The 27,059-nt window shown below is 51.0% G+C and overlaps 1 protein-coding gene across 1 annotated transcript; it reads right to left on the bottom strand.

The window, feature by feature from the left end:
- Positions 1 to 20,693: 20,693 nt before the first annotated feature.
- FAM43A (family with sequence similarity 43 member A) lies at positions 20,694 to 23,867 on the bottom strand. Its single transcript, XM_039230302.1, has one exon. It carries the CDS (start codon positions 22,930 to 22,932, stop codon positions 21,661 to 21,663), a length of 1,272 nt encoding a protein of 423 aa, XP_039086233.1. The 5' UTR covers positions 22,933 to 23,867; the 3' UTR covers positions 20,694 to 21,660.
- Between the last annotated feature and the right edge of the window lie 3,192 nt (positions 23,868 to 27,059).

Genomic DNA, 27,059 nt, shown 5'->3' with positions numbered 1-27,059 from the left:
ATGCTCAACCTTCTTAACACGGGGTACATCTCTGCAACGCAAGCCCTTCCCTCTCTGGAACATTCCTTTCCCAGGGCACTCTCCAAGGTTGCTCCGAACCCTTTTCATGTGATGTCTGGTACCCTGCCTCCTTCGAGGTAAGGCGTATCTTTATGCCATTATGTGGTTGGCCACTGTGGTTTGCAAAACCAACTTAATAGCATGGAGTATCAGTTCTTCCCTGTGTGCCTGTGTAATAAAAGGCCCTACTGGGCTGAGCCACACACTTGAGAGCCGTGTTAACAACACTCCACATCTGGGGAGGCTTGGAGGTGGGGCCCTTATTAATAAGTATAATGAAGACCTTCTCCTGTTTAAGGAGAGATTAGAATCTTATCCCAGACCATCCGGCTGGATTGCAGGCACAGCTGAAGGACAGAGTAAGCCACCTGGGCAATCAGGATCAGAGGACAGAATATATGTGGCCACCAAGTCTGGAACCACAGGCAAATGTACTGTCAGTGGCTGATGTTATATTATAATGATATTGCTTGATATGACAGTATAATGGATGATATAATAGTATCTCTGTTTCCAGACTTTGTGGCCAAGTAGCCAAAGCCAGTATTTATATCAGGCAGTGACCAAATGCCAGAAGGCTCTGTTCTACTTTTTTTTTTTATGGTTTTATTTATTTCTGAAAGAGAGAGAGAGAGAGAGACAGGGTGAGCAGGGTCAGAGAGAGAGGAAGATGCAGAATCTGAAACAGGCTCCAGGCTCTGAGCTAGCCGTCAGCACAGAGGCCGACACGGGGCCCAAACCCACAAACTGTGAGATCATGACCTGAGCCGAAGCTGGACGCTTAACTGACTGAGCCACCCAGGCGCCCCAGAAAGCACTGTTCTAAATGCTTCACCTGAACTGGCTCATTTAATTCTCAACAAGCGTATGAAATGGGTGTGCTCAGTCATTCCCATGGGAGTAGGTGAGGCAAGGAGGCCCACAGGGAGTCAGTAGCTGTCCCATTGGTGGGCAGGGGAGCTGAGTTTCCAGCCCAGAAAGCCTCACTCTAGACTGCCAACTCGTACCCACCACACTGCCGCCGACCCCCTTCCCCCCCACCCCCTGTGCTCTGCTGAATAGCCATCGATTAGAGGGAACAATCACCGATCACTGTAACTAATAACTGAATTGTTCTTTGCTTTGATCCTCATCACAAGCCATTAAGGCAACCCAGGCAGAAATTGTAGTTCCACTTACAGAAGTGGAAGCTGAACCTTTATCAGGACCCCTGCCTACCAAAAGGCAGAACCGTGTCCTTTGACTTCAAGAGTCTCATGGGTTTAACTCATTCCCTGTGTTGGGTCCTGTGGTAGCCAACATCCAAGACCATTGCCGAATATCCCTGCCTCTCGCGTTGCCCTCCCCCCACACTGAATGAGACCCACTTGTGTAACCACTAGGATACTGTGGAAGTGACGAGGACTTCTGAAGCCACGTCATAAAAGATGATCTGCTTCGATCTCTCTGGACCACTCACTCAGGAGGAAGCTGGCTGCTGCTCCCTCGTGAGGATGCTCTAGCAGCCGCAGAGAGGCGCCCCAGCCGGGAAATGGAGCCTCCTTCCTGCACCAGGATGAATGTGCCCGCCATGTGAGTGAGTCCCCCCACCCCCGGCAAGTGGGTCGCCCAGCCTCAGCCAGCTGAGTGCAGCCCCAGTTGACACCTTCACTGAAGTTTCAGGAGAATCCCCGTGATGGTTAATTTTGGTGTCAGTTTGACTAGCTTTGGGGTGCCCGGATGAAGCATTCTTTCTAGGCGTGTCTATGAGAGTGTTCCTGGATGGGATTAGCATTTGGACTGGTGGGGTCAGCAAAATGGACTGCTCTCCCCAGTGTGGGTGGGCATCATCCCATGCTTTAAGGGCATGAACAGAACAGAAGGTAGAGGAAGGAGGGGTTCAGTCTTTTTCTTCCCTGCCTCACTGCTTGAGCCGGGACATCTCACCTCCTCTCCTGCCCTCAGACCATGGTTTATACCATTGCCTCCCCTGGACTCCAACTAAACTACACCAGCAGCCTTCCTGGGTCTCCAGCCTGTAGACAGCAGAGAGTGGGACTTCTTCACTTCCACAATGATGTGAGCCAGTTCCTCACAATATACCACTTACTCATTTACTACGCTATTCATTCTGTGCTCCATTCGTATAGTATATGTTTCCATGGTTCTGTTTCTCTGCAAAACCCTAAGTAGTACAGATCTCAAGCCAAATCCACCTGGCTAAGTCACTCCTGAAGTCCTGACTCACAAAAACTATGAGATAAGAAATGGATTTTGCTGTTTTAAGCCACTTTTCAGCCGCTTTTCAACTGCTTTTTTTTTTTTAAGTTTGGGAGAAAGCTGCTTTGCAGTTATAGGTAACTAATATAAGTTCCAAATCCAAACTTCTTATCTGACGAGGGTCACTAACTAGCTGTGATCTTGAGAAAGTCTTGGAAGCACTCTCTCGGACCCAGTTTCCTCCCCTGCTGAATACTAATCTAGGAAAATTTCTGAGTCATTCTTAAGGTAACTAACCAGCCATTACAACTGGGTCCAGGGAATGCTGTAAAGATGAACTTCTGTCACAAGGAGGCCAATTCATGACAAATCTGCATCGTATGCTGTATTTAAGGAACATTTCATTGGTGCATCTGATCTATCAGCTCTAATACAAGATCTGATTCAAGACGCTGCCCACAAATCTCTTCTGTTCTCTGCTCCGTACTGTGGAGCTCATACTGTGTGGTTCACTGACAATGCCTTCCCTCACTCTCCACCTACCCAAACCCATCGCTTGCCCGAGGCCCGTCTCAAATGCCCTTGACACTGCGCCCTGGACCACCCACAGAAGGAGAAGCTACAGGTATGTCCGCAGTGGTGGGTTGGTAAATGTGTAACAACCAGTCTCTGGGGAGAAAAGTTCCAAGCAAAGGTGCTGGTGTGCAGACTTTCTTGATTTCTGTGGTTTGGATGCTTCTCCCACAACCGATTTAAAGCTCCCAACACGGCCCCCACTGAGTGCGGAGTTGGGAAGAGGTGGACACCGTTAATCTACTCGGCCAGTACCGGCTGGCCCCCGGGGACCCCTGCATTTTGGAAACCTCACCTTCTCTGACTGTCCTCTTGATCATTTTGAAATGTGCTAGGACCTGCCCCCTTCTCGCCTCCCCTGCATCTCCCCCTCAGCCCAGGCCTTCATCATCCCCTGCCTGGACTATTGGCACAGCCTCTTCCCTGTTCTGTCTACCCGCAGACCCTTCTCACTCCATCCCTCCCGCCTGCCGCCACTGAGTATTTGTATATGTCCCCTCAGGGCCCTACGCTGCCCATCCTCAATCAAAGTCCTTCAAACCCATGGTTTTCAATGGAAGGTCAAAGTTATTGGATACACAGGCTCTCTATGACCTGACCTCCTCTGCCTACGTCTCCATCACCACACACACACACACACACACACACACACACACACACACACGCACACACACACACGCATGCACGCACTTCTCTGATGAACCATGGTGCACTTCATGCCCCCGATATTTCTACAGCCTAAAATGCCTTCTCCCCAGTCACAGATCCCATTCCCTGCTCTGGGCTCATCGTCTTCCCCCAGCCCCTGTGTCACGACATCCCCCTGGCATTTTATGGAGAAATCATGGGGGGAACCTACCACGGGAAATCACGGCCCAATTCTGTATTCCTCTGCCTTTCACCCCCCTCTCAAAGCTACAGGCTCCCAGAGGGCAGGGCCCTAGAGCAAGTCTCCTATCCTTTGGTGCCTGGCAGGATGTGCTGGCCTGACGGGAAAGCGTCTCTGGCCCTGCTAGGGGGTAGCCCTGGGAGGTCAATGAGGTGAAGCAGTGGGAATGGACAGAGCCAAGGACCTCTTCCACCAAAGCCTAGGGAGGCTCCCAGCAGACAGAGGTACAGGTTTCTGAGGCCCGAGGTCATAGAGGGAGGAGACTAAGAGCTCTCTGCAGTGGCTGAGGCTCCTCGGACACCGCTGCTATCTGTTTTTTTTCTCTCTCTCTCCTGGGTGGACTGAATGCCCCACTCTTCCTAGTTAAAACCCCATCTCCTAAGCTCTGTGTCATTTCTGTTGCATTAAATTGAGTAATTACGGGCACGCAACAATGACCTGACCACATGTTAAAGGCTCTTGTCCATGCCTGACCCCAAGGGTGGAGGGCAGCCACCACCCTTACCCCCCAGAACATTCAAACTTAGGTCATGGATCACATGGACAATGTCTTGGATTTCAGGTGGTTTCCTTTAAACCAGTGCAACAAACAAACAAACAAACAACCACTTTGGCCTGTCAGCTCTGCTCCAATTACTAGGAGACCAGTCTCTTTACTCCAGCTGGTTTTCCATCTGAAAAAGGAAGTTAGTGACCAGATGATCCCTAATATCTCTGACACTGTGATTCTAAGCCAGTTCCCCCTCTCTGTGCCTTAATTTTCTTATCTGTAAAATGGGAATAATAATACCCATCTCAGATGAATATCCCTCTCAGAAGGCCATTGAAGAACAAATGAGATAATAGATTTTAAAAATACAATTGTAGCCATAACAATTAGTTATTATTTATGAAATTTAATTATTGTACTACAAGTCCTTTTTTTTTTTTTAAGTTTATTTATCTTGAGAAAGAGAAAGCATGTGCCAGCAGGGGAGGGGCAGAGAGAGAGGAGAGAGAATCCCAAGCAGGCCCCGAGATGTCAGCACAGAGCCCAGTGTGGGACTCGAACTCTCGAACTGTGAGATCATGACCTGAAATGAAGGCTCAGACGCTGGACCGACTGAGCCACCAGGTGCCCCTGTGCTAAAAGTCCTCTATAAACATTCTCGGGTGATGTAACTAAATTTTAATATGATTGTAGGCATCATGGAAATGTTAATTTAGGAGACACACAAGAATACATGAAAGTACCCTATGTGGGGACTCTTGGCACCGCCGGGCAAGCACAGAGGTGAGGCATCTGCTGGGTGAGCTATCGCAGACACTGCAGACCAAGCCTGTTTCAATACTGCATTTTTATTCCCCAAGATCTACACAAAGGACTGGCCATTCGAATCTAGGCAGGCCTGTTTATTCTAAGGCTTGTCCCAAATGTTCAGCCAGCCTTTTAACAAAGCTGCTGAACAGAATTAAAGTAACCCAAGCCTGTTTGCCTTTCCCAGGTAGAGCATAACTAGGTCACTCTTGTATTCCAGAAGAACACCCTCTTTCCACCACGATCATCATTATTAGTGGTGCTGTTATGATTCAGCCCTTTGGAAGCAAGTTCAAGGTTCAGAAGTAAAGCCAGGCCCCACTTTGATCTTCAAGATCCTGGCCACACTCTGCCCAGCAGCATGCCCTTCACCCCCAGGTCTCCAAGCACAATAAAAGTCTAATTGGCAAATCTTTATAGTGTCTTTGAGAATTAGTACTCCCGGAGTGGTTGAAGCCAGGGACAACATGAGTGACACCATGTCACTCCACAGCCTTTGACTGAAAATTCTTGCTGACCACTATTCCAAGCTGCCAACCAAAGAATGACGCTCTTGTTAGTAAATAGCCACTGACCCAAGCCTCCCTGGGGTATTCCTTCTTTTTAAAAAAAATATTTATTTCTTTGTTTGTTTGTCTTTGAGAGAGAAATAGAGAGAGTATGAGCAGGATAGGGTTGGAAAGAGAGATTGAGAGAGAGAGAGAGAGAGAATCCCAAGCCTACTCCATACTGTCAGCACCGAGCTCAAACTCCCCAACCATGAGATCACGACCTGAGCCAAAATCCAGATTGGGCCCCTTAACAGACTGAGCCACCCAGGCACCCCTGGGACATCCCTTCTTGTGTGACCCTGGCCACCCAGGTCCTTCTGCTGGAACCCCCCACCACTACACACCTGACACTGGGCATATAGTTTCTGTTACAGTCATTCTAACTGACATTCAGAATAAAAGCTGAATTCGAAGCAACTCGCTTTTTTATCAATGTATAGTCACTTGATCATCAAAGTAAGACAGGAACAGATGGCCAGATGACCTACCTACAGGTGACTGTCTTATCTGCCAACAGTGTAAAAACCCCTGCTGGCGGAAGATACTGAGTGCCAAACAATGACACTTCTCCCACCACTCCCAAAAGCCAAGAGTTGGACGAAGCCCCCAGTCCACGGACTGGAAAATCAGTGACATCCTCTTGAAGGAAGCTCGTTAGAAAATAGGCAGGACAGGGGCACCTGGCTGGCTCAGTCAGTAGAGTATCCAACTCTTTTTTTTTTTTTTAATGTTTTATTTATTTCTTTTTTTAATGTTTTATTTATTTCTTTTTTTTTAATGTTTTATTTATTTCTAGGAGAGAGAGAGAGAGAGAGAGAGAGAGAGCATCAGCAGGGGAAGGTCAGAGAGAGAGGGAGACACAGAGTCTGAAACAGGCTCCAGGCTCTGAGCTGGCGGTCAGCACAGAGCCCGACGCGGGGCTCGAACCCACGAACCGCGAGATCATGACCTAAGCGAAAGTCAGACGCTTAACCGACTAAGCCATCCAGGCGCCCCTGTTTTATTTATTTCTTAGAGAGAGAGAGAGAGAGAGAGAGAGAGAGAGCATCAGCAGGGGAAGGTCAGAGAGAGAGGGAGACACAGAATCCGAAACAGGCTCCAGGCTCTAGGCTGGCTGTCAGCACAGAGCCCGACGCGGGGCCCGAACCCACGAACCGTGTCCAACTCTTGATTTCAGCTCAGGCCATGATCTCACAGTTCATGAGATCTAGCCCCACATCAGGCTCTGTGCTCATAACACAGAGCCTGGTTGGGATTCTCGTGCACTCTCTCAAAATAAATAAATAAACTTAAAAAAAAAAAATAGGCATACCAGCAAAGCCCAATGGTGCTTCTATGAAGGTACTAAATATTTTTAATAATGAAATATTATTATTGTAAAAGCTTTGATATTTGCAAGTCAATCTACAAAGTGTTTTTTAAAGTGCCGTTCTCATGGGTGACATGCTGCTAATCCAGCCATACAGGTGCGTGAAGTGTTGAATTGTTTCCTTATCTGTTGGTAAATAGGCACTGAATGAAGCTTCCCTGTGGTGTCCCTTCTCGCGTCACTCTGGCCACCCAGGCTCTTCCTCTGGACACCCCCTAAAACACACACCTGTCCAAGACCCAACAATCAAAGAGTGAACACCAGGCCAGCAGAGGCCCACCCCCCAGGATTCATGCTAGGCCAGTGCTCCGGCCAATGTCCATTCAGATGGGGGAGGGGGTGGACCCTCCACGCCTGTTGTTAATTATTTTAATACCTCCCCTGCCTAACTGCACTGAGATGTTCAGGATGGAACAGCCTTCAGGGTTTCTACACTCTGCACCTCACACTCTGTTTTCTGGATCTGGGGCGGCCTCAGTGTGGGAACCCAAGTCAGGTGGCTTCAAAGCCATGGGGCAAATGTTGAGTGCCTGGCCAGGCCCTTCTTTAACTGCGAGGGAGGAGTGGGAAATGTCCTCAGTGACTAGCGATTAAAAGCGGCCTTCCCCCTCGGCTGTGCCCCAAAGCCCCGGGTTGGGTGCCTCTTAAAATCCAGAAATAATAACACATAACAGCCACACGGGCAAGTCCCCAACCTGCCATCTGCATCAATTTCCCTCTGTTCAATCCAATGCAGGGAGATAATAACCTATCTGAGGCTTAATTAACATCTGGGCCCTGCTGCTGGGTGATTCTCAAACCCATGTCTCTCTGTAATTGCAAACCTTTATTCATTTGGGCACTTTGATGACAGCCACATGCTGGGAGCTATGGCCTCAACCCCACTCACAACTTCTTACAAGCCAGCTGCCCACCTCCCCTCCCCACCCCCCTCTGTTACTCTGTTGCCTGTCTACCCACTAGCCCCCAGTATCCCTGGCCCCTAATCCCTCTGCCCTGTGGCATTCTGTGCTTACAGCGCACTCAGAATAATCTGAGACCCAGACTGCAGCCCCAGATCTGCCCACTACTTACTTCACCACCAGGAGATACCTGCCCTTGGGGCGCCGGGCACTTTGCCCTGCATACAGCAGGTACTACACACTTGTCGGCAGTCTTCCTTCCTACTCCACTCTACTCTTTCATCCCCAGGTTCCTTGTCTGAAAATTGAGTTACTGATGTTTTCTGCCTGCCTCCCTGGGTGGTTATGAGCATCAGGAAAGTGGCTGAGAGCATCCTCTGTAAGCTGTGTAAGCACCACAGAAGGGCGGTGGAATGTTCCATCATGGCCAGACACGCCTCCCATGGGAACGGCCCATGGTGGAGCCACCCCAGGTGGCTCCTGGGTCTCCATCCTCAAGAAGTTAGGGGGAGACAGCCTCCCAGGAAGGAACTGGAGAAGGGCTAAGCAGGCTCAACCACTGTGTGGCCAGATGCTGCCTCAGCCGCACCCCCAACTCGCCTGAGACCCAGACCAAGCCTGCCCTTTAGTTCCCTCCAAGAGAGCAGCAATGAAAATTCCTCTCACTTGTATCATACTTTTCCAGAAAAAGTGGCTTATAGTCAGGCTGTTCTCTGAATTCCACAGCACCGTAAGGTAGCAAAATGATCCCTATTTACAAACGAGGGCACTAGACCTCAGAGAGTTGGACTTCTTTGTGCTGTGTCCCACGGGGAGCCTTCCAGAATGGCGTGCAAACCCAGGGACAGGGTGCAAACCCCAAGATGGGGTGCAAACCCAGGCCCCTGAGTTGGAATCCTGCCCTTCTCTCTGGAGGTAGTTACCTCCAGAAAAGCAAGATGTATTGCCTTTGTTTTCCTCTTTCGTTTCTTCCTTCCTTCTTTCCTTTCTTCTTTTTTTTTTCCTTGATAATAGCACATTTAGTTTAACCATTTGCAGGTTTATCCCTCAACTTATCAAAGAATAAAAACTAAGAAAGTAATACCATATTCCATTAACAGCTGTAACAGTAAATTTCCAGTAAAAAAAAAAAAAAAACAGTCAAAATCCTGTCAGGTAACCTTTTTTAAAATACCATTTTGAGGGGGCGCCAGGATGGCTCGGTCAGTTAAGCCTCCAACTTTGGCACAGGTCATGATCTCACGGTTTGTGGGTTCAAGCCCCGCACGGGGCTCTGTGCTGACAGTTCAGAGCCTGAAGCCTGTCTTCAGATTCTGTGTCTCCCTCTCTCTCTGCCCCCCACCCCTGCTCCCACTTTGTGTATCTCTCTTTCTGTCTTTCTCAAAAATAAATGAACATTAAAAAGCAATTTAAAAAATTTTTTAATGTTATCTATTTTTGGCAGACAGAGCATGAGCAGGGGAGGGTCAGAGAGAGAGGGAGACACAGAATCCGAAGCAGGCTCCAGGCTCTGAGCTGTCAACACAGAGCCTGACTTGGGGCTCGATCCCATGAACTGTGAGGCCATGACCTGAGCCAAAGTCGGATGCTTAACTGACTGAGGCACTCAGGTGCCCCCCAAGAAACAATTTTTAATACCATTTTGAATTAAAATATTTCTAAACTGCATTATACAGTTCTTTATTTTAAAATTAGATTAGGGTATTATAAATGTAACGTGCTAATAAACAAAATCAACAATCCCACCAGTACAGTATAAACTATGAAGTAAAAGTTCCTCTACCCTGCCCACCCTCGGGGCCAGGGTGCGGACCTGGCTGGCTGGTAGAGACGTTTCCGACAAGAGACAGCAGGACCTCTCTCAGCTCTGGCTGGGGCTCAGAACTCAATCCGGCCCTGCCCAGGACACACGGCGATCACTCACATGTCTGTCCAGGTCCCTTCTCACCTGGAAAGCAGAGCTGTCCCTCTCCCTGGTGTCTGGGCTCCCTGGTGGGAGGAGCTGAGCCCTCGGTGGGAGAGAAGAAGACAGACGTCTCCCCTCAGGTGGCTGAAAGCAAGTGGCGAAGGACTCTCCTCTCGGGGCTTCTGCTCTACTCCGCACACGGGGGAAGACTAAGCTGACCGGCTCTCTGCAGCCTCCCAGGGCAGTGTGACAGATTGCACGGAGACAAATCTTACGACTTGAAGAACCAGAGCTGCCCCTCCAGCTCAGCTGTATCTGGAGAAAGAGAGATCTGCTCCCAAAGATGGCAGGAATTGGGGCGCCTGGGTGGCTCAGTCGGTTGAGCGCCCGACTTCAGCTCAGGTCATGATCTCACGGTTCGTGGGTTCGAGCCCCACATCGGGCTCTGTGCTGACAGCCAGCTCAGAGCCTGGAGCCTGTTTCAGATTCTGTGTCTCTGTCTCTCTCTGACCCTCCCCTGCTCACGCTGTCTCTCTCTCTCTCAGAAATTAAAAAAAAAAAAAAAAATATGGTAGGAATTGGCAGACTCCCGAGTGAGGAGGCAGCCCACCTTCAACATTTCATTTAGTCTTGAGCAAATGTTTGCAGCATCTGTTTCTGAAAAGTCACTTGAATTCTGGGTCCTGAGCTACTCAAAGTGGCCCTTAGGACCAGGTGCCAACTGAATGATGCATGCCTTCACAAACTCTAATAAATAACGATTCCCCCTTGATCCCCACCAAGGTCTGTTGCAGAGACGATGTACACCTCTTCCCCAACCCCATTTCCCTCTGAGAACACCGCTAGACTGCAGTACCCAGAGGCTCTTGCAGTTACACGGAGCTGTGAGCTGAGTTGTGGCCAATGGAACGTGGTCAAAAGTTGCGCATGTCACTTCTGGGCCCGCCCATGAAAATCTCCAAAAGATCACGCATGCTCTCTCTCTCTCTCCAGTGGAGGATATCATCCGGTAGAAGCAGAAGACGCAGAGAGACTTCTGAGGCACTGGGGTAGGGGTCAGCAAACGTTTTCTGTAATGGGCCAGAGCGTAAATATTTTAGGCTCGTGGGCTATGCAATCTTTGTGGCAACTATTCAACTTGTCGTAATACAAAGCCACCATAGACGATATGTAAATGAATGAGTGAGGTTGTATTCCAATAAAACTTCATACACGAAAACAGCCAGAAGGCCCAACTTGGCCCACAACTCCTGCTCTAGAAAATGAAGCCACAATACAGACAGAGCCTGGGCCCCTGAATGACTGTTTTAACAACCAAGACTACTCATTCAGAACATTGCATGCAATAAACTCTTACTATGTTAAGCCAGTGAGAGTATGGGATTTGGTAAAGCAGCTAGCATTCTTTACCTTATTTAATTATACCCACCATATTCTATTATTTCTGGTTGCCAGGTTCATGGATCAGGAAATGGACCAATGAGACAGAAAACCCAAATATTCTTCTGAAATGACCTTTGAAGTGCAGGGCTAGGGGCGGCTGGGTGGCTCAGTTGGTTGAGTGTCCATCTCTTGATTTCAGCTCAAGTTATGACTCCAAGGTCGTGAGATTGAGCCCCATGTCGGGCTCTGTGCTGAGCATGCAGCTTGCTTAAAATTCTCTTAAAATTTCCCCTCCCCACCACGTATTCTCTCTCTCCCTCCCTCTCTCTCTCTCTCTCTCTCCCTCTCTCCCTTTCTCTCTATAAAATAAAAAAATTTTTTAAATAGAAGTATAGGGTTGGAGAGAGGTTCTCCAAAACAAGTTCTAATAAATGATGCTTCTTCTAGAACCTAGATCAGGCAAGGTTTTATGACTCAGTCAGAGCCTTGGAGGAGACCACTTTGATGGCTGAAGAGGACGATCATCTCTTTTGTGAAACCCTCTATGACTACCTTCCTCCCTTGGATGGATTGGGATGGGTTCACTGCCCCTCCTCTGTGCTCCCTGTGTTTACTGTACATATAAACTGTGTGCGGTTTTAATGATGGATAGATATCACATGTTTTGGTCTTTTCCACCAGATTATAAGCTCCAGAGGGCAAGGACAGCTTCTTGTTTCAGTCCTTACTTCCTTCTTGTTTCCCTCCTCCATCCCCCACCTCCCACTCCCCCACCTCACCCGCACAACCAGCACAGTGCTTGGCACACAGTAGGTGCATGATAAATGCACACAGTAGATACATTATAAATGCTTCTTCAGTGAGAGTGAGAACAAGAATGAATGAATGAAGACATGTGAAGGTTAAGGTCAAGATTACCTAGGCAATAGGTTGGGAAACTATATCATTTATCATCCCAACTAGGACACCTTGAAAGTGAAAGGTGGCTCTGCTATAATTACATGATGACCTCAGGCATAACTGGGACCATCTTGAGCAAAGCAGAATCAACAGCCATTGCAGCAGTAGGCTTCTCTGGATCATGGTCTCCAGAAATATAGAGTATTCTTGAAGGACATTGTTGATGTCTGATAGGTTAAGGACCTTTTAAGATTAAAAACAAACAAAAAGGAAAACTCAGGGCACAACGGAAAGGAAAGGGTGATGTGACCTGAAGTTTTTCTTGGCAGAAATCTGGGAGGATCAGCATAGCTCTCTCGTTGCGCTGTGAGTTTTCACTGATCATTTCACACTAATGCCAATCACAACAACTTGAGTTTACAGTACAGCTCATATTCACCCTTGAGCACAGTCCCAGGCATACCCACAGGAACACACACCCACACCCACACACACCCCCTACAGCTCCATCAGGACAAGTGGATCCTAAGTATTCCTGTGTGCACTCTAGCTATTCAGAGTGTGTTCAGTAAAAACCTAGCATCTCCACATTTCTACAAAACAGTCTGGAGAATTACTTTAAGAGGACCGTGTCCATTTCAGAAACATCTGAGAGGTGAATTAAATTACGATTGCAAATATTTGTGGAAAGGTTTTGGAAAAGGGTGTGTGTGTGTGTGTGTGTGTGTGTGCACATAAAACACACATCACGGTAGAAATACTGATCTGGGCTGATAATCACATGCTGACAAAATGAATCCCATTACAAAGAATAAATACGAATCCCGCCAGAGGACACAAGCGGCAGCCACGCTCTCCTGCCACACCTGACGGAAGAGATTGGGTTGGAGACGGAGACACACAGTACATGGGGATATCTAGAGCTTCAGATGGAAAGTTAGCCCATAATCTTTCCACATAAAGCACGCCATTTAGATACCCACCTACTGTTTCCTATTCTTAATAGATTACTTCTCGTTTTTGCCTGTTTTCCCTCCTTGGGTCCTGGAATATGCTTCACGGAAAATGTCCCTGCCCATGACACATTCACACGATGGCGGAGCCCCATGGAGCCTCATTCAGCCCAACTGTGTTATTTCAACCTGAATATTCCGACAGCAACCACTCCTTTCCTGTACTGCCCTTGACAGAGCACTTGCCCATCCAGTTCTTGGATTTTAAGCCTCAAAAGAATCTGAGAGAAAGCTTAAATATTACCATCTCCGTTTCACAGAAAGAACTGGCCCCAAAAGGAGACTTGCACAGGGTCCTAGAGCTACCGTACTAGAAAACTGAGGCCGGAACTGGACCTCAAGCCTAGTTTTCTTTCAGCCATACCCTACAGCCTTGTCCACAGAAATACTGCCTGCTGTCCGCCCTAGCCACCCAGCCCCACATCCATCAGTTAATACCTGCTAAGACCTGGGTCACAGGAATGGAACGGCGAAGATAACAGCGTAAGATCAAAACCCCTTTTGACTTCAGCAGTGTAAACATGTCCAAACACATCTGACCAGCCATGGACTCTGGGAGCTTTCCTCACTTGCAACAATATGAGATATGTTTTATGTAGATATGTAGATATGAGGGGAAGGGCCCCCCACATCTTGGCGTGTCTACGCATCTCTTTTGGACAAGCAATGTGGTTTGGTCTAAGCACAAACAGGAGCACCTAATGTTGTGGTGCTCTTTTAAAGAGATGTGCTCCTCTACTGGAAACCGGGTGGTGAACAGTTTTCCCCGGGAATCAGAGGCACTGGGGGCAGGCAGGCAAGCAAAGGCTGAGACAAGATTCCCTGCACGGGCACCTGGGTGGCTCAGTGGAGCAAGTGGCCGACTCTTGGTCTCAGCTCAGGTCATGATCTTACGGTTCATGAGTTCGAGCCTCACATTGGATTCCACGCTGACAATGCAGTCTGCTTAGAATTCTCTCTCTGTCTCTCTCTCTGCTCCTCCCTCGCTTGTGCTCTCTCTTTGTCTCTCAAAAATAAATAAACATTAAAAAAAAATGGGGCACCTGGGCGGCTCAGTTGGTTAAGCGTCCGACTTCAGCTCAGGTCATGATCTCACAGTCCATGGGTTCGAGCCCCATGTCAGGCTCTGTGCTGACAGCTCAGAGCCTGGAGCCTGCTTTGGATTCTGTGTCTCCCTCTCTCTCTCTCTGCCCCTCCCCTGCTCGCTCTCTGTCTCTGTCTCTCAAAATAAATTAAAGACATTAAAAAAAAAAAAAAAGACAAGTTTCTCTGCAGAGGAGGCCGAGGGGAGGACAGACAACAGTCATAAATAAGGAACCGCTGACGGTTTTGTAGATCTGTAGATGGTACCTGGGAATCATTTGCAAGCCCTGAACTGGAACACAGAACTGAGAGTGTGCTGATGCAGGACCCTGTGGCCCTAACCTACCCTCCCTCCTTGAACTCACATGACCTTGGAAATATCACTTTCTCTTTCTCTGTAAAAGAGTTCAGCTGCAAGAGCGGAATCTTCAGAAATATGGCTGACAGTGTCAGGAGGCCATCTGTAACATGAGGAGAGGTACTCCCACGTTATTTCTTCCTGCACCAAAATATTTCTTCCTACCTCCTACCATCATGGTGCCCCAAATACCCTCATTATTTGACGTTTTACATCTCAAAGGCCTTAAATATCCAAGAGTCCCATGTTAACATGTCAATTCCTTAAGAAGTCCATTTAGGTAAGAGGCATCCACTGTAGGCTGAGGAACACTAGACTGAGGAGGCAAAGTTGCAAACCTTCCCACTTGTAGAAAGGAAGGGGACTCTGCACTTCACACACATACAATTGGCCCATGGTACCAAGGAAGGGGGGTTCCCCATATTACTGTTGAGAGTTTCTGAAAGAGGGCAGTGTGGTGTCTTAGAAGGAGATTGGGGGAAAGTAGAAGCCCGAGATCTAATCCTGGCTCTACTCTAAGCTCTCTGTGACACGTGGACAAGTCCCTTCCCTTTTCAGAGCCTCAGTCTACTCATCTGCACAAGAAAGGACTGCACTGAAGGAGTAGTCAGGTTCTGTCTGGCTGTCAGACTCTCAGAGCCAGGGAGAGGAGAAGGTCTTGGAGTAAGCCGGTGACACTTTGAGTTGGTTGTTGGCCAGTCTTGGCACAGAAGGAAGGAAGAATCCCCGAAAGGAAGCTAAGAAGAAGTTCTCCGAGGAGAAGGATCTAGAATTGGGGTGGGTCCTGGAGCAGGAAGTAGCCTGCCACAAGGGGGGGTGGGGAAGCACACCCCAGGGTATCAACTCCCTCTTATTCCCAGACTCGCTGCAAGTGGGTCTCCATTGTTAGAGCAAACACTCTGATACCAGGTGCCCGTATGGCCTTTGACCAGATGCCTGGGCTCTGCCGGGTTTCTCTTCACAGCGGCTGGATTGCTTCCAAATGAACTTATCTCAACACCAAAGACACGAGGAAAAGAGCAGAGGACTTGGATTCAGGAGACCTGAATTCTGGCCCCATCTTGCTGAGTGATCGATTTTAGGCAAGTCCTTTTATGATCCCTCATTTGGCCCTACTGGCCCTTGGATTTAATGCCAGTCCCCATTTTAGGACCCACTGTTACCTCCAAGTTTGAGGTAGTGACAGGGCTGCCTAACAAGCAAGCCCTGCTCTATTTAGCCAAGAAGACCTCTAAGTTAAACTCCGGTGGGGAGTCCAGGCCACAATGCGTCCTAAAGATGAGCCCTGTTTCCCAGAGCTCCAGGCCAGAGGCTTCTTCTATTCTGTCCCACTAGGGAATGGAGGAAGGTAGAAACACACTTGACCTTAACCTTTGCTCCTTCAATTCAGGACATTAATGCTGAAAGTCTTGCTATTACATAATCGAACCCATCCACTTTACTCATGAGGATCTGAGGCCAGTGGGGGGAAGTCACTTGATTAGGTCAATGAGAAGGGACTCCAAGTCACTTCAAGGCCCGGATCCAAGGCTCTTCCTGCAGGCTTTCCACCACACCACATTATTTGAGCCTTCATTTGACTCAAATCAGAAGGTTGGGGCCATAACCCTGGGGCTGAGATGAGCAGGAATGGGACTCCAATCCCATCCAGAGCCAATTCCAAATAACCCATCCTTCTCCAAACCAGGCCACCCCTCCCTAGGACGATCAGGGAAGTTCTAAGGAAAATCTTGGGTCAGTTGAACCCCAATCTTCACTCTTTATAGACACTGGTCCTTAAAAGCTTGACTCCTCCATCCAGGTAAATACTCTTGAGCTTTATCAGACCTATTCTCCTACTCTGACGTAGAATCGCTCCTTTCCTCCTTAGCTTTTACTGAGTACTAACTAGGTGCAAGGCTCTGTGCTAAGTTTGGTGAATCAGAGGTGCCTAAAAACACATGCCTGTCCTTGGAGTCCTCAGCCAACCAGGAAGGATACAGATGATTAATAAGCATGATGCAATGGGAAGAGCTCCCCCACCCTCAAACTAGACCTGCTCTTCTAGGTGAGAACTTGCCAGACCAGATCTCAGGGTAGAAGCAAGAGGGAGACCAGGTTCCTCTGGGGGCCACCACCCCACCCACCAGGAGCATTCTTGCCAGGAAGCCGTCCCCTGCCCTCTGTACCTCCAGCATCATGCAGCTAGTAGATACTCATTCGCACGTAGTGGCGGAAGTTGGCATATTGATGAATGGCATGACAAATATTTATGATCGAGCATCTACCTTGGATGAAATGTAGAGGTACCAAAGAAAGGGGGAAGCAAAGAAAAATTCAACTGCCCATTTCTGCCGTCCCAAAACCAGAAATCTGGCTAGAAGCCATAAAAACTGCAGGAACATGAAAAGAGCGTGGGTTTCAGAGTCTGGACCCCTGGGTCTTGATCCCTCCTGTGTAGCCTTGGCCATGACCTCACCCCTCTATGGCTCAGTCTGCTCATCTGTAATTGGGGAACAGGGCCAGAGCATGCCCAGGGACTACAGGATTGGTGCTGACTGCTGGCTGTGTGTTCGATTGGTTTGTCCCTTAAAGTTTGGGCCTTCTTTCCTTTTAGGTGTAAGGTCTGAGCAGACCTTACATTGCTGGTACCACTGCACAGAGCCGGAGAGGGGAAGGAATGGGTGTCAAGCTGCAGGGCCTCCTGGCCATTCAAGCCACGAAAATGGTGGTTAGTCAGGATTGCTCAAATGGTGTCACCTCGGAGCAGGTGGGGGGGTGGGGAGGTGCTGGCTGGCCCCAGGCCCACGGTGGCCTGTGAACACTGAGGAACTGGGCAGGAGCAGCAAAGGCCCCAGTGGACAATAAAGCCAGACCAGATGCGGCTGTGTGCGGAACAACCTGGTGCCCCGAGTACAGAGCTCCCTGGCCCTCTGGCAGCCCTGAGCAGTTCCCCGTGTCAGGGTGCCCGGTCCCCGCACACTCCTGGCTCTGTCATGCATCACTCGCCAGCAGACGCGAGGACCGCTGAAGCATACCACGTGGAGGAAAGAGTTCTGCTTATTAAATTACTAAATCTTGCTAGAAATGAGGGCAACTTGCTCCTAATAGAATTTTTATGTTTCTCGTGATCCTTGGCGACTCCCGTGAGGTTTTTCCATCTCCAGAGTGGTGCCAGGGGTGGATTCTACCAGCCAGCTCTCTCTCCTTTGGGGAGCAGGGCCCTTGAAAGCAGCTGTGTCCCTGGGAGGGAACTGTGCTTTCTTAGTATAACAGGGCCTTTCTAATTTGTTTAAAATCCGTCCCGCTGGGGGCAGTGATGGGAAGGTCCGCTTTGGGGAGGAGCATGCGTGTATGCAGAGCGGGTGTTCTCTGAGACTCTGATCGTTGAGAGGGTAGGTAATACTATTGTTTCTTTTGTACAGTCCTACCTCTCCCTCGCTCCCGATCATCCCACAAGATACCATACGAACGAACACAGGATGACATTTTTGCACTTGAATGCCTCCTCTGTGGACACTGCCTTCCTGCAATGACATCTCTTGTCGCCGGAAGTCACTCCATGTTTCTCCAGGTCGATGGCGCACTGTCGGACACAGAGGATTACTCAGGCTGGGGAAGAATGCGCCAAGCATCTCACGGCATTTAAAGTGCCATCAGGTGACGCGAAGGAGAAATGCGAGCTTCGCCTTGCAAGGAGAGGCTAAATGGGACCTCAGGTGCTCTCTGGGACGTGTGTTTCATCTACGTACTTGGGTTTGCTGTGGTCACAACACTCTTTGCCCTCCGAGTGTCAGGAGCAAATTAGTGTTCAGTTTTTGTTTTCTCCATTCAAACTTCTCTTCTTACACTAGTGATATCATCCCTGGAAGACTGAGATGTAAGAAGAGGTGAATCATGTGTCACCTTCGCATCTCTTCTAGAATTACATCAGCGGGAGTTGCTGTGGGGTGTAGTGGGGATCAAAGCCAAAAAGTAGAGGGGAGGAAGGACGGAAGGGGAGGGCGCGAGGAGGGAGGGGAGGAGGGAGGGAGGGAGGAAGGGAGCCAGTTCTTTCGCAGTTTGCTTTTCTTCTTCCTCCTTCCTCAACCCTGAAGTCCCCCTTCCCTATTTGTAAACCAGATAGGTGGAAAAATTAGACTTTAAGGAGACAGTTGCCTTATATTTATTGGTGGTGTTGGTTTTAATTGCCATTTCTCTGAACTTTCTGACCAGTCGCCATACCCCCATCAGTCACAGGTGAAAGCCAACCCTGGCACTGTCATGGGCACATAAACTGGTTAAGAATGAAGACGCACAGACCCCGCCCCACCACCAAGTATTAGCTGTATGGTCTTCACCCTGTGTAATGTTCTCACCAGGTTCAAAGAGCAGAGGGACTTTGCAATGTGTGAAAATAATTTGAAATGTGGGGCGCCTGGGTGGCTTAGTCGGTTGAGCGTCCGACTTTCGCTTAGGTCATGATCTCGCGGTTCGTGGGTTCAAGCCCCACGTCGGGCTCTGTGCTGACTGCCAGCTCAGAGCCTGGAGCCTGTTTCAGTCTGTGACTCCCTCTCTCTCTGACCCTCCCCTGCTCACACTGTCTCTCTCTCTCTCCTAGAAATAAAAACATTAAAAAAAATTAAAAAAAAATAATTTGAAATGTGAAATGTAGTCATGCAGGACAGGGATGGACCACACAAGCTGCCTGCCAGTCAGGTGAGGGCTGCACGAAGGGACACTGTGAGCACCTGGGGACGGTGGGATCGGACTTTCCCGACCCTTCTCGACCTGGGGGTTTTAAATGTCATGCAGTGATGTGCATCTGAGGTTTTGTGGGAGAGGGACAGGGACTCAACCAAACCAAAATATAACAGATTCAAAGGCCTGGAGCTTGTCCTAATGCCCTTAAGAAGTGATCCCGAGTATCTTTTAGTTATTTTCCACCCACACACCCATCCACCCCTTGCCTTCCCTTTCTAAAGTTAATCTTATGCCTGAACCACTCCTGTTAATTAAGAAAATCTTTCACCCTCCCTTCCTCTATGGCTCCAACAAACTCCAGACTTCTCAGGATCTCTGGGTCTAGCTGCTCAAGACATAATTATGATTTGGGGCCTCAGTTGGTTAAGCGTCCGACTCCCATTCAGGTCATGATCTCATGGATCATGAGTTCAAGTCCCGTGTCGGGCTCTGTGCTGACAGCTCAGAGCCTGGAGCTACTTCGCATTCTGTGTCTCCCTCTCTCTCTCTCTCTCTCTGCCCCTTGCCTGCTCACGCTCTGTCTGTCTCTCTCTTTCTCTCAAAAAAATTAAAAAATCAACATTAAAAAAACTAAAAATAAATAAACAAAACATTGTTTTAAAGAAAGACATAATTATGATGAAAACAAAGCAGTGGCCTCGGGACAGCAAGGAAGGCCGGGAGTGGGATCCATTTCTGCAACACAGGAAACAGAGCCCAAAGGGGCGAAGGGAAAACATAATTTGAGGAAGGCACAGTTTTGGCAGCATCTTATTACAACTTCCAGCTGATCCGGTGTAGCCAAACCAGAGACATCTGTTTGGAGTTTAAACAGAAACAAGCACACAGAAAGCCTGCAAACCCCGAGACAAACACACACACAGCTCTGACAGTTCTTGTCTGCCTTGACCTCCACACCATTCCCCCCTCTGGGTCACGCCGGGGTGTAGAAGGGAAGGAAATCGGTCCTTCCGCCCGCCCGACCCACCTGCGCGGTGACTCATTCCCACCGCATCACAGCTCCCCAACCTTCCTCCCTCTGTCCTTGATTTCCCTCCCAGCGCCCCCACGGACACTTTCTGTAGGCCTCCAGCTGATCTTTCAGTCCCCTTGAGCCGTCTGTAAAGGAAAAGGCGAACCCCAGAAGGAGGCAGTAAGACCTCAGAAGACCTTGCACGTCACTCCTCCCCTAGATAACCTCACATGTCTGGGACTCACCCTGCATCTCCAGGAATTGACTCAGAGACACCAGAAAAGGCCCATGCCCCCCCCCCCCCAATTCACTGGGTGAGGCATATAGAGGCTACACTCAAAGAGAAGGCGAGGGCTGGCACGTGCCATCGCACCCACCATAGAGGAGGGCCGCAAAGGGCCCAGACTGTGGGACAGCGGGTCGCCTCCTCCGGTCACCTCCAAGCACTGCCAAGTTCAAACCCCCGTCCCCGCGGATGGACAGACAGACCCTCTAGCAGCCCAAGGGCGCAGGCACTACTTTCAGACGCTCACCTGTTCTCTTACATCGGCCTCTTTATTCTCTCCCCGCAGGACGTGCAAACAGACCAGAGCAGGGCTTCTCTTAAAAAATAACAAAATGTTTTATACACATTTCCGTATGTACAACTGAACAACATTTTACATGTCCCTTTTGCACAGCAAAAGATATAAACGTTTAGCTCTGAGAACACAGTTATGTACAAAACAGAAATGTCGAAAATACTTCACAACAGTGCAAAATATTTTACACGGTATCATGGAGGGAGATCTTTTGAGCAGAAGGAAGGTGTGTGTTTTGAGAGGAAAACTCCTTTTCCAGATATTAGACGTCTTTAACTGTAAACAAAATGCAACTTTCTTTCATTCCACTCCCCCCCCCACCACCCCTAAACAGTTATTTGAGGAATTTGGCAGAATTTCAAGGGTCTGAGCCTGAGGTAAACAACCCAAGCTCTCGCACCAGAAAGACTGGGGCAAGGAGGTGGCATTTCCAGCCTCGAACATTGTGAGAGCAGATTTTTTTTCTTTTTAATGACACGTCAAGGACAGCCCCAGGCCGCTCCCTGTTACTGTTATTCCGGCGGGGTCGGTGGGGTGGAGAGGAAATTAACCCCCCTTCCTCGGCCCGGCCGCCCCACAAACAGGAAACTGGCCAGCAGGCACCTCTTGCCTGTAGGACTTTGCAAACTGGAGGGCCCTTCCCCCACCCCCACCCCAGGGTCTGCCTCTCTCTCCTTCCGTGCGGGAGTTGGGAGTTGCCCCCTCGCACATCTCCACCAGCAACCTCAGCCCCTCTTCAAACAGCCAACGTGCTGAAGGGGAAGGGGCAGGGTAACTCCGGGCCTCAGGGGTCCCACTCCCCCGCTCCCGGGGGCGTGGGGGGTGAGAGGGGAGGAGGGCGGCGAGGAGGTTGTCCGGAAAGGCCGGTGGGGAGTCAAGGTGGGGCGCTAGGGGCGCGCAGGGGGCAGCCGGCATCTCGGCCCTAGTGGGGGTGCTCTGGGCCGGCGCTGTCGCCAGGGCCCGCCCGGTCCCCGGCGGCGGCGGCCGAGGTGGCGTCCAGGCCCCCGCCTTCGATGGAGCTCTCGCTGCCGGTGCTCTCGCCGGACAGCAGGCGCGTCACCCGCAAGTCGGCCTGCAGGCTGCGCACGTCGTTGCCGAAGCTGAGCTCGCCAAGGTCGTTAATAAGCTGCGACAGCTCGGCCTTCACGTCCGACGCGCTGCCCGGCAGCAGAGGCTGCGGCCCGGCCCCGGGGCCCACCGAGTCCCCGCCGCCCCCTAGCGCCTCCTCGCGGCCACTCTCCAGCGTGTCCAGCAAGCCCCCGCACTCCAAGTGCATGGCCACCACCAGCGCCCGCTGCGCCTCGGCCTCTTCCGCCGCCGGGTCCTCGTCCCCAGCTCGGTCCTCCTCCTCCTCCTCCAGGCAGCCTTCGATGTGCTCCTCTTCCTCTTCGTCCTGCAGCTCCTGCTCCTGCTGTTCGCCGAGCAAGTCCTCGGTGATGGAGCCCAGCTTGGGCGCGCTGCGGCTGCGTTCCACCGGCGGCTTGTAGCAGCAGGGTCCGTGCAGGAGCAGCTTGCGCAGCGGCACTAGAGGGATGGTGTGCGCGCCCACCAGCTCCTGCTGCTGGTGACGCGCATCGTCCCGCCGCTTGAGCCGTTTAAATTCCGCGAGTGCGTTGGCCGACGTCTGGTAGAGCAGCAGGGCCATGGCCTGCGCCTTCTCGGGCTTGGACACCAGCACCGCGTGGCAGCGCAGCATCACCGCCTTGTGCTTGAGCTCGTGCCGGTAGACCCAGGCGAAGACCTTGGGCAGCCGTGCGTCCGCCACGCAGTAGGTAACGCGGTGCAGCAGGTAGAGGTGGCCCGGGCGGCGCAGTGCGCGCTCCTCGGCGTGCACCATGCGGATGCCCTGCGCACTCACAGTCAGCTTCATCTTGGTGCCCTGACGGCCCGCCTCGCTCTTGCTCCAGATCTTGCCCACCGCTAGGTCCGTGCAGCCGTCGCCGCGCGCCTGGATGGTGGTGGCATTGCCCAGGTAGAGCACGGTGTACGTGGGGTCCTCGCTGGTGATGTGCAGCTTCTTGCGCTTGGAGCGGAACATGCTGCCCACCCGGCTGAGCGCGCCTTCGGGGCACGCCCGCGCCAGCGAGCTGAGCGCGGAGTAGTGCAGGCTCACCGCGTAGCCCTTGGGCTTGGACGCCTGCCGCGGCGGCGCCTCGGCCAGCAGCTCGAACTTGTGCTTCTTCCACGGCAGCATCTCCGGAGGGCGCCCCCGCGCAGCTGGGCGGCGGCGGAGCGCCGGGTGCGAGCCCCGCTGGGCCACCCGCCCCGGCCGGGCTCGGCCCGGGCGAGACGGAAAAATAAAACTCTGCTGGGAGTGGCCCCGTGGGAGGGGGGGGGTGGGAGTAGCGTGCTCGGGGACCCCACCGAAGTGGGTACGGGTAAAAAAAAAATTAAAATATTCAGCTGCGAGCGTAGGGGGGAAAAAGCGCGCACAGATGTACCCCAACCTGGGCAAGGTCGAGCACGAAGAGGCTTAGGCCGGCCAAAGGAGAGAAAGACGGAATGAGAGGGAAAAAAGAGATGCGCGCGTGCAAATAGAGGGGACCCGGGCCAAAGCAGCCGGGACGGGGCGAGAATATGCAGGAACTCCTGGGCGAACGTGGATAGGGCTCCCGCGCGCGCGCGCACACACACACACACACACACACACACACACACACACACACACACACCCTCTCTCTCCCCCGGGCTGAGACTAGAAGCCGCGGAAACTCGATAGCGAGGGCGCCCAGGGGCCAGCGCTCCCCGCCCACAAGGGGTGCTGAAGACCGAGAGGCTCGGCCGGGCCGGTCCCAGGATCGGCCGCTCGGCCCGAGCGCGGGCGCACGCTGCTCCGGCTGGCCGCGGCGGGCCCGGCGCGGCGCTCCGGCGGCGGCTCACTGCATCCTCGCTCCCGCCCGACGCGGGGTCCCGGGGCTCGGCCGGCTCACTGTCCCGGCTGGCTCGACCCGGGCAGCGCGGGGCGCCGAGGGCGGCGCGCTCGCATGGTCGGCTCCGGGGACGGTCGCTACCTCATTTCTTCCCTCCGGGGGTGTCCGACTCCGCTCCCGAGGTCCCCCCCCGGACTGCTGCCCGCCCGCTCGGCGTGCCCGCCCCGTGCTGCGAGCGGCGTCCGTCTGGCCAGCCTCACATCCTTGCGGTCCGGGAGGAAGATCTCGGGTAAATATAGGCCGGCGCGAACCATTCGGCGCGCGGGGACAGGGGAGGAGCGGAGAAGAGGCTGCGTTTCGGGCTCGGACGCCCGGCGGGTTCCTGGTCTCTTAAAGGGACCTGGCTGCAGCCATTTGTCGAGGGAAAGGGAAAACTGGGCCGATCCCGCAATTACATCTCAAATTTACCAGCATCTCATTGATCTGCAGATATCGCCAAGACCTGGGGTTACCCCTCGGGGAAAGCAACTTGAATTCGAGCACTCCGCCCTCCCCACCCCCGCCCAGGCTGAATTGCAACTCACTGAATAAACGTAGGTCTCCATCGAAACTTCTGGGGGAAGTGGTGGAAGGTGGGATTTAGATTAATTTCCTATGCAAAAAAGTTTGGGGAATAGTGGTTCTTTCCTTGTGTGGTAGTTCTCTGAGAATGACTGGGTGCTGTTTAATATTATAGTTTTTCACAGTTTTATTTCATTAAAGGAATTAGAGGCAAAGAACACACTGAGGCTTTTTTTTCCCCTCTCTCTCTTTGGAGCTCTTTCTGCACAGGCAAGCGGATAGTGAAAAATAAGATTGAACGTAATGGGGTGACCGGAGTGAACAATATGGTATATAGTGCATAAATAAAGTGCTTCCTGACCCTAATCCCTTCCAGTGGCCCCTCCTGCCTTCAGGCCTCAGAGGAGAACCGTTTTCTGGGATCAATAGATCCCAGGCGCTTATGCTAAGTGATGCTTATGTGTGGTTAGAACTCATTGTACTTTGGCAGACCAGTCATTTAGTTTTATTACATCACTGACGCATTTTGGATGAGAATTCCTAGTAAAAATTCAGATGACATTTTTTTTTTGTTTGTTTCAGTGTCTGATAACCAGACGCCCTCCACAAAGAATGACACTCACATTATTATGCTTTTCTCTTGTGCCAACTGAACAGTGTAGTGTTAATCATCTGACCCACTTGACCCTTGGCTGGTCACTCATTTCTGGGCCCTCATGACAACGTGCTTGCCTCCGTGGTGTGTTCGTTCAAAGCAAAGAAATCTTCAGGCTGGAATGTGTATAAATGTCCAAACTGATCCTGCATCAAACTCCCAAGTTGGCCCTGGAGGAGGGCAGTGGACCCCCTTACCCCCTAGGCCCAATCCACTGGGGATCATGGATGTCTCTGGCTTTCATGCCCAAACCGTTGATTTCAGAGCCCCTGGAGCCCCTCCCAAAAATACTCTGGAACCCTGCCTTTGTTAACTTTTCACTTTTCTTTGAATTCTAACCCGATTTTCTCAGAGTCATTGGTGCTGAATTTCAAGGTAACTTTTCTGAGTACTTTTGGGCGCCAAGCCCTTAGTTGGGAGCAGACCCAGTTCCTGTCTCCAAGAAGCTCCCAGTCCAATGAAGGATGTAAAAATTCCACCCAGCTCTGGGCTTCCACTGAAACTGTGAGAGCACCCTGTATCCCCCAGTGCCTAGTACAAATAAGCACTACTTGATTGTTGACTTAGTGAATGAGACATGCGTGGGAACCAGAAGATAGAGCGGGCCGAATGCCCTGAGAAAGACTCAAAGTACTACTATGAGAAGCTGGAAGAAAAGAAGGTTTGTTACGAGTAGGAAAATCAGAAAAGGCTCCATAGGAGGTGGTGTTTGAAGCATGAACAGGATTTCTCCAAGCAGGGAACCGTTGAAGGACTTTCTGGGTACAGAGGACGGCGAAATTCCAGAATATGAAAATGCATGCACATGCGCAGATTGGGGTGGGGTTTAATGATTATAACGATGAATGAAGAAAGTTTCCTGATCCTGTTTTTGGGACCCTCCTAGTCTCCGAGGAAAAGAATGGCTTTTTTTTTAAATTTTTTAATGTTTTTATTTATTTCTGAGAGAGAGAGAGAGACAGCGTGAGCAGGGGAGGGTCAGAGAGAGAGGGAGTCACAGACTGAAACTGGCTCCAGGCACTGAGCTGGCAGTCAGCACAGAGCCCAACGCGGGGCTCGAACCCACTAACCGTGAGATCATGACCTGAGCCAAAGTCAGACGTTTAACCGACTGAGCCACCCAAGCGCCCCAGGAATGGCTTTTTCATGGCTGACTCGCCCCAGGGTGTCATTAGACCAGAGCTATGATGCCTCACACCTCAGCTGCACTAATGGTTAATGGGGGGTACCAGGCCTGGTGCTGGAATGAACTAGTCAGGACTATAATAAGCCATTTAGGCCAAGGTTAATTCCTTTTCTGCTCAAAGTTCTGGAATATCTTGCAATGGCAATGAAGTAGACTGTATGTGCTCCAAACCAAAAATTCTGGTAAAAACACACCAAATTAACCTGGGTTAAGTGACCTTTAGCTGGTCCATAATAACCCTGAAGCCTAAACTGTGAAATAGTAGATGTCATGTTCCAAGTTGCTTGGAGGTCCAAGGGTCAGAAGGGTTTGGGGAGGTCAAGGAAGGAGCAGTGGTGGGGCTTACGGCTGGTCTCAGCCCCTACAAGGGGCCCACTGGGCATCACATGGCAGCAGGGAGAGCAGGGGGGGCCCAATGAGAGGGAGGATCGCACTGTCAGGCCGGGCTTTTCCGAGGTGCTTAGAACATCAGTTCCGGACAGAGCCGCCCCCGTGGACTGGGCTCTGCCACAGCTGGGACTACCTTCTTACTAAGTTTGTTTTCAACCTCGAGAGGACAGAAAGGTTCTAGAAATGTGAACACTCAGGTGTGGGTCACACTCTGCGCTGGTGCTCACAGACCCAGGAGGAGAAGGACCGGGCTGTCTCTTGCCGGTCTGGGCGCCGGCCAGCCTCTGGGGCTGCCTCACCTAGTGAAGAAGCTGGCCACCTCCTCAGAAAGCACAAGTCACAACTGAGGCTGGGGGCTGGGTTTCTTCAGCGGGGAAAGCTGGTGGCACCATTTATGAGCCCACGCCACAGACCCGAGACACGGGGCAGTTCCAGAGCCACACATTAGCAGAGTCCGTTGGGAAACGGGTCAGAAACTACATCAGCCCCCTGACTATACTTTTCTGTGTGTTGCTGCCCCACCTACCGGTGTCAGGCGGAAGTGCCATCCGGTGGGCTGGTTTCTCCTAGACCTGGATCAGGCAGCGGTTGAATCAACACGCGGCGAGTCAGAGCTGGAAAGAAACCTGGCCTCTACTCTGACATCTGACCAGTCAACC

Source organism: Hyaena hyaena, unplaced genomic scaffold, assembly GCF_003009895.1.
Source record: "Hyaena hyaena isolate Hyena2069 unplaced genomic scaffold, ASM300989v1 scaffold_45, whole genome shotgun sequence".
In the NCBI taxonomy this organism is placed as follows: domain Eukaryota; kingdom Metazoa; phylum Chordata; class Mammalia; order Carnivora; family Hyaenidae; genus Hyaena; species Hyaena hyaena.
This window is presented reverse-complemented; position numbering and strand designations above follow the sequence as displayed.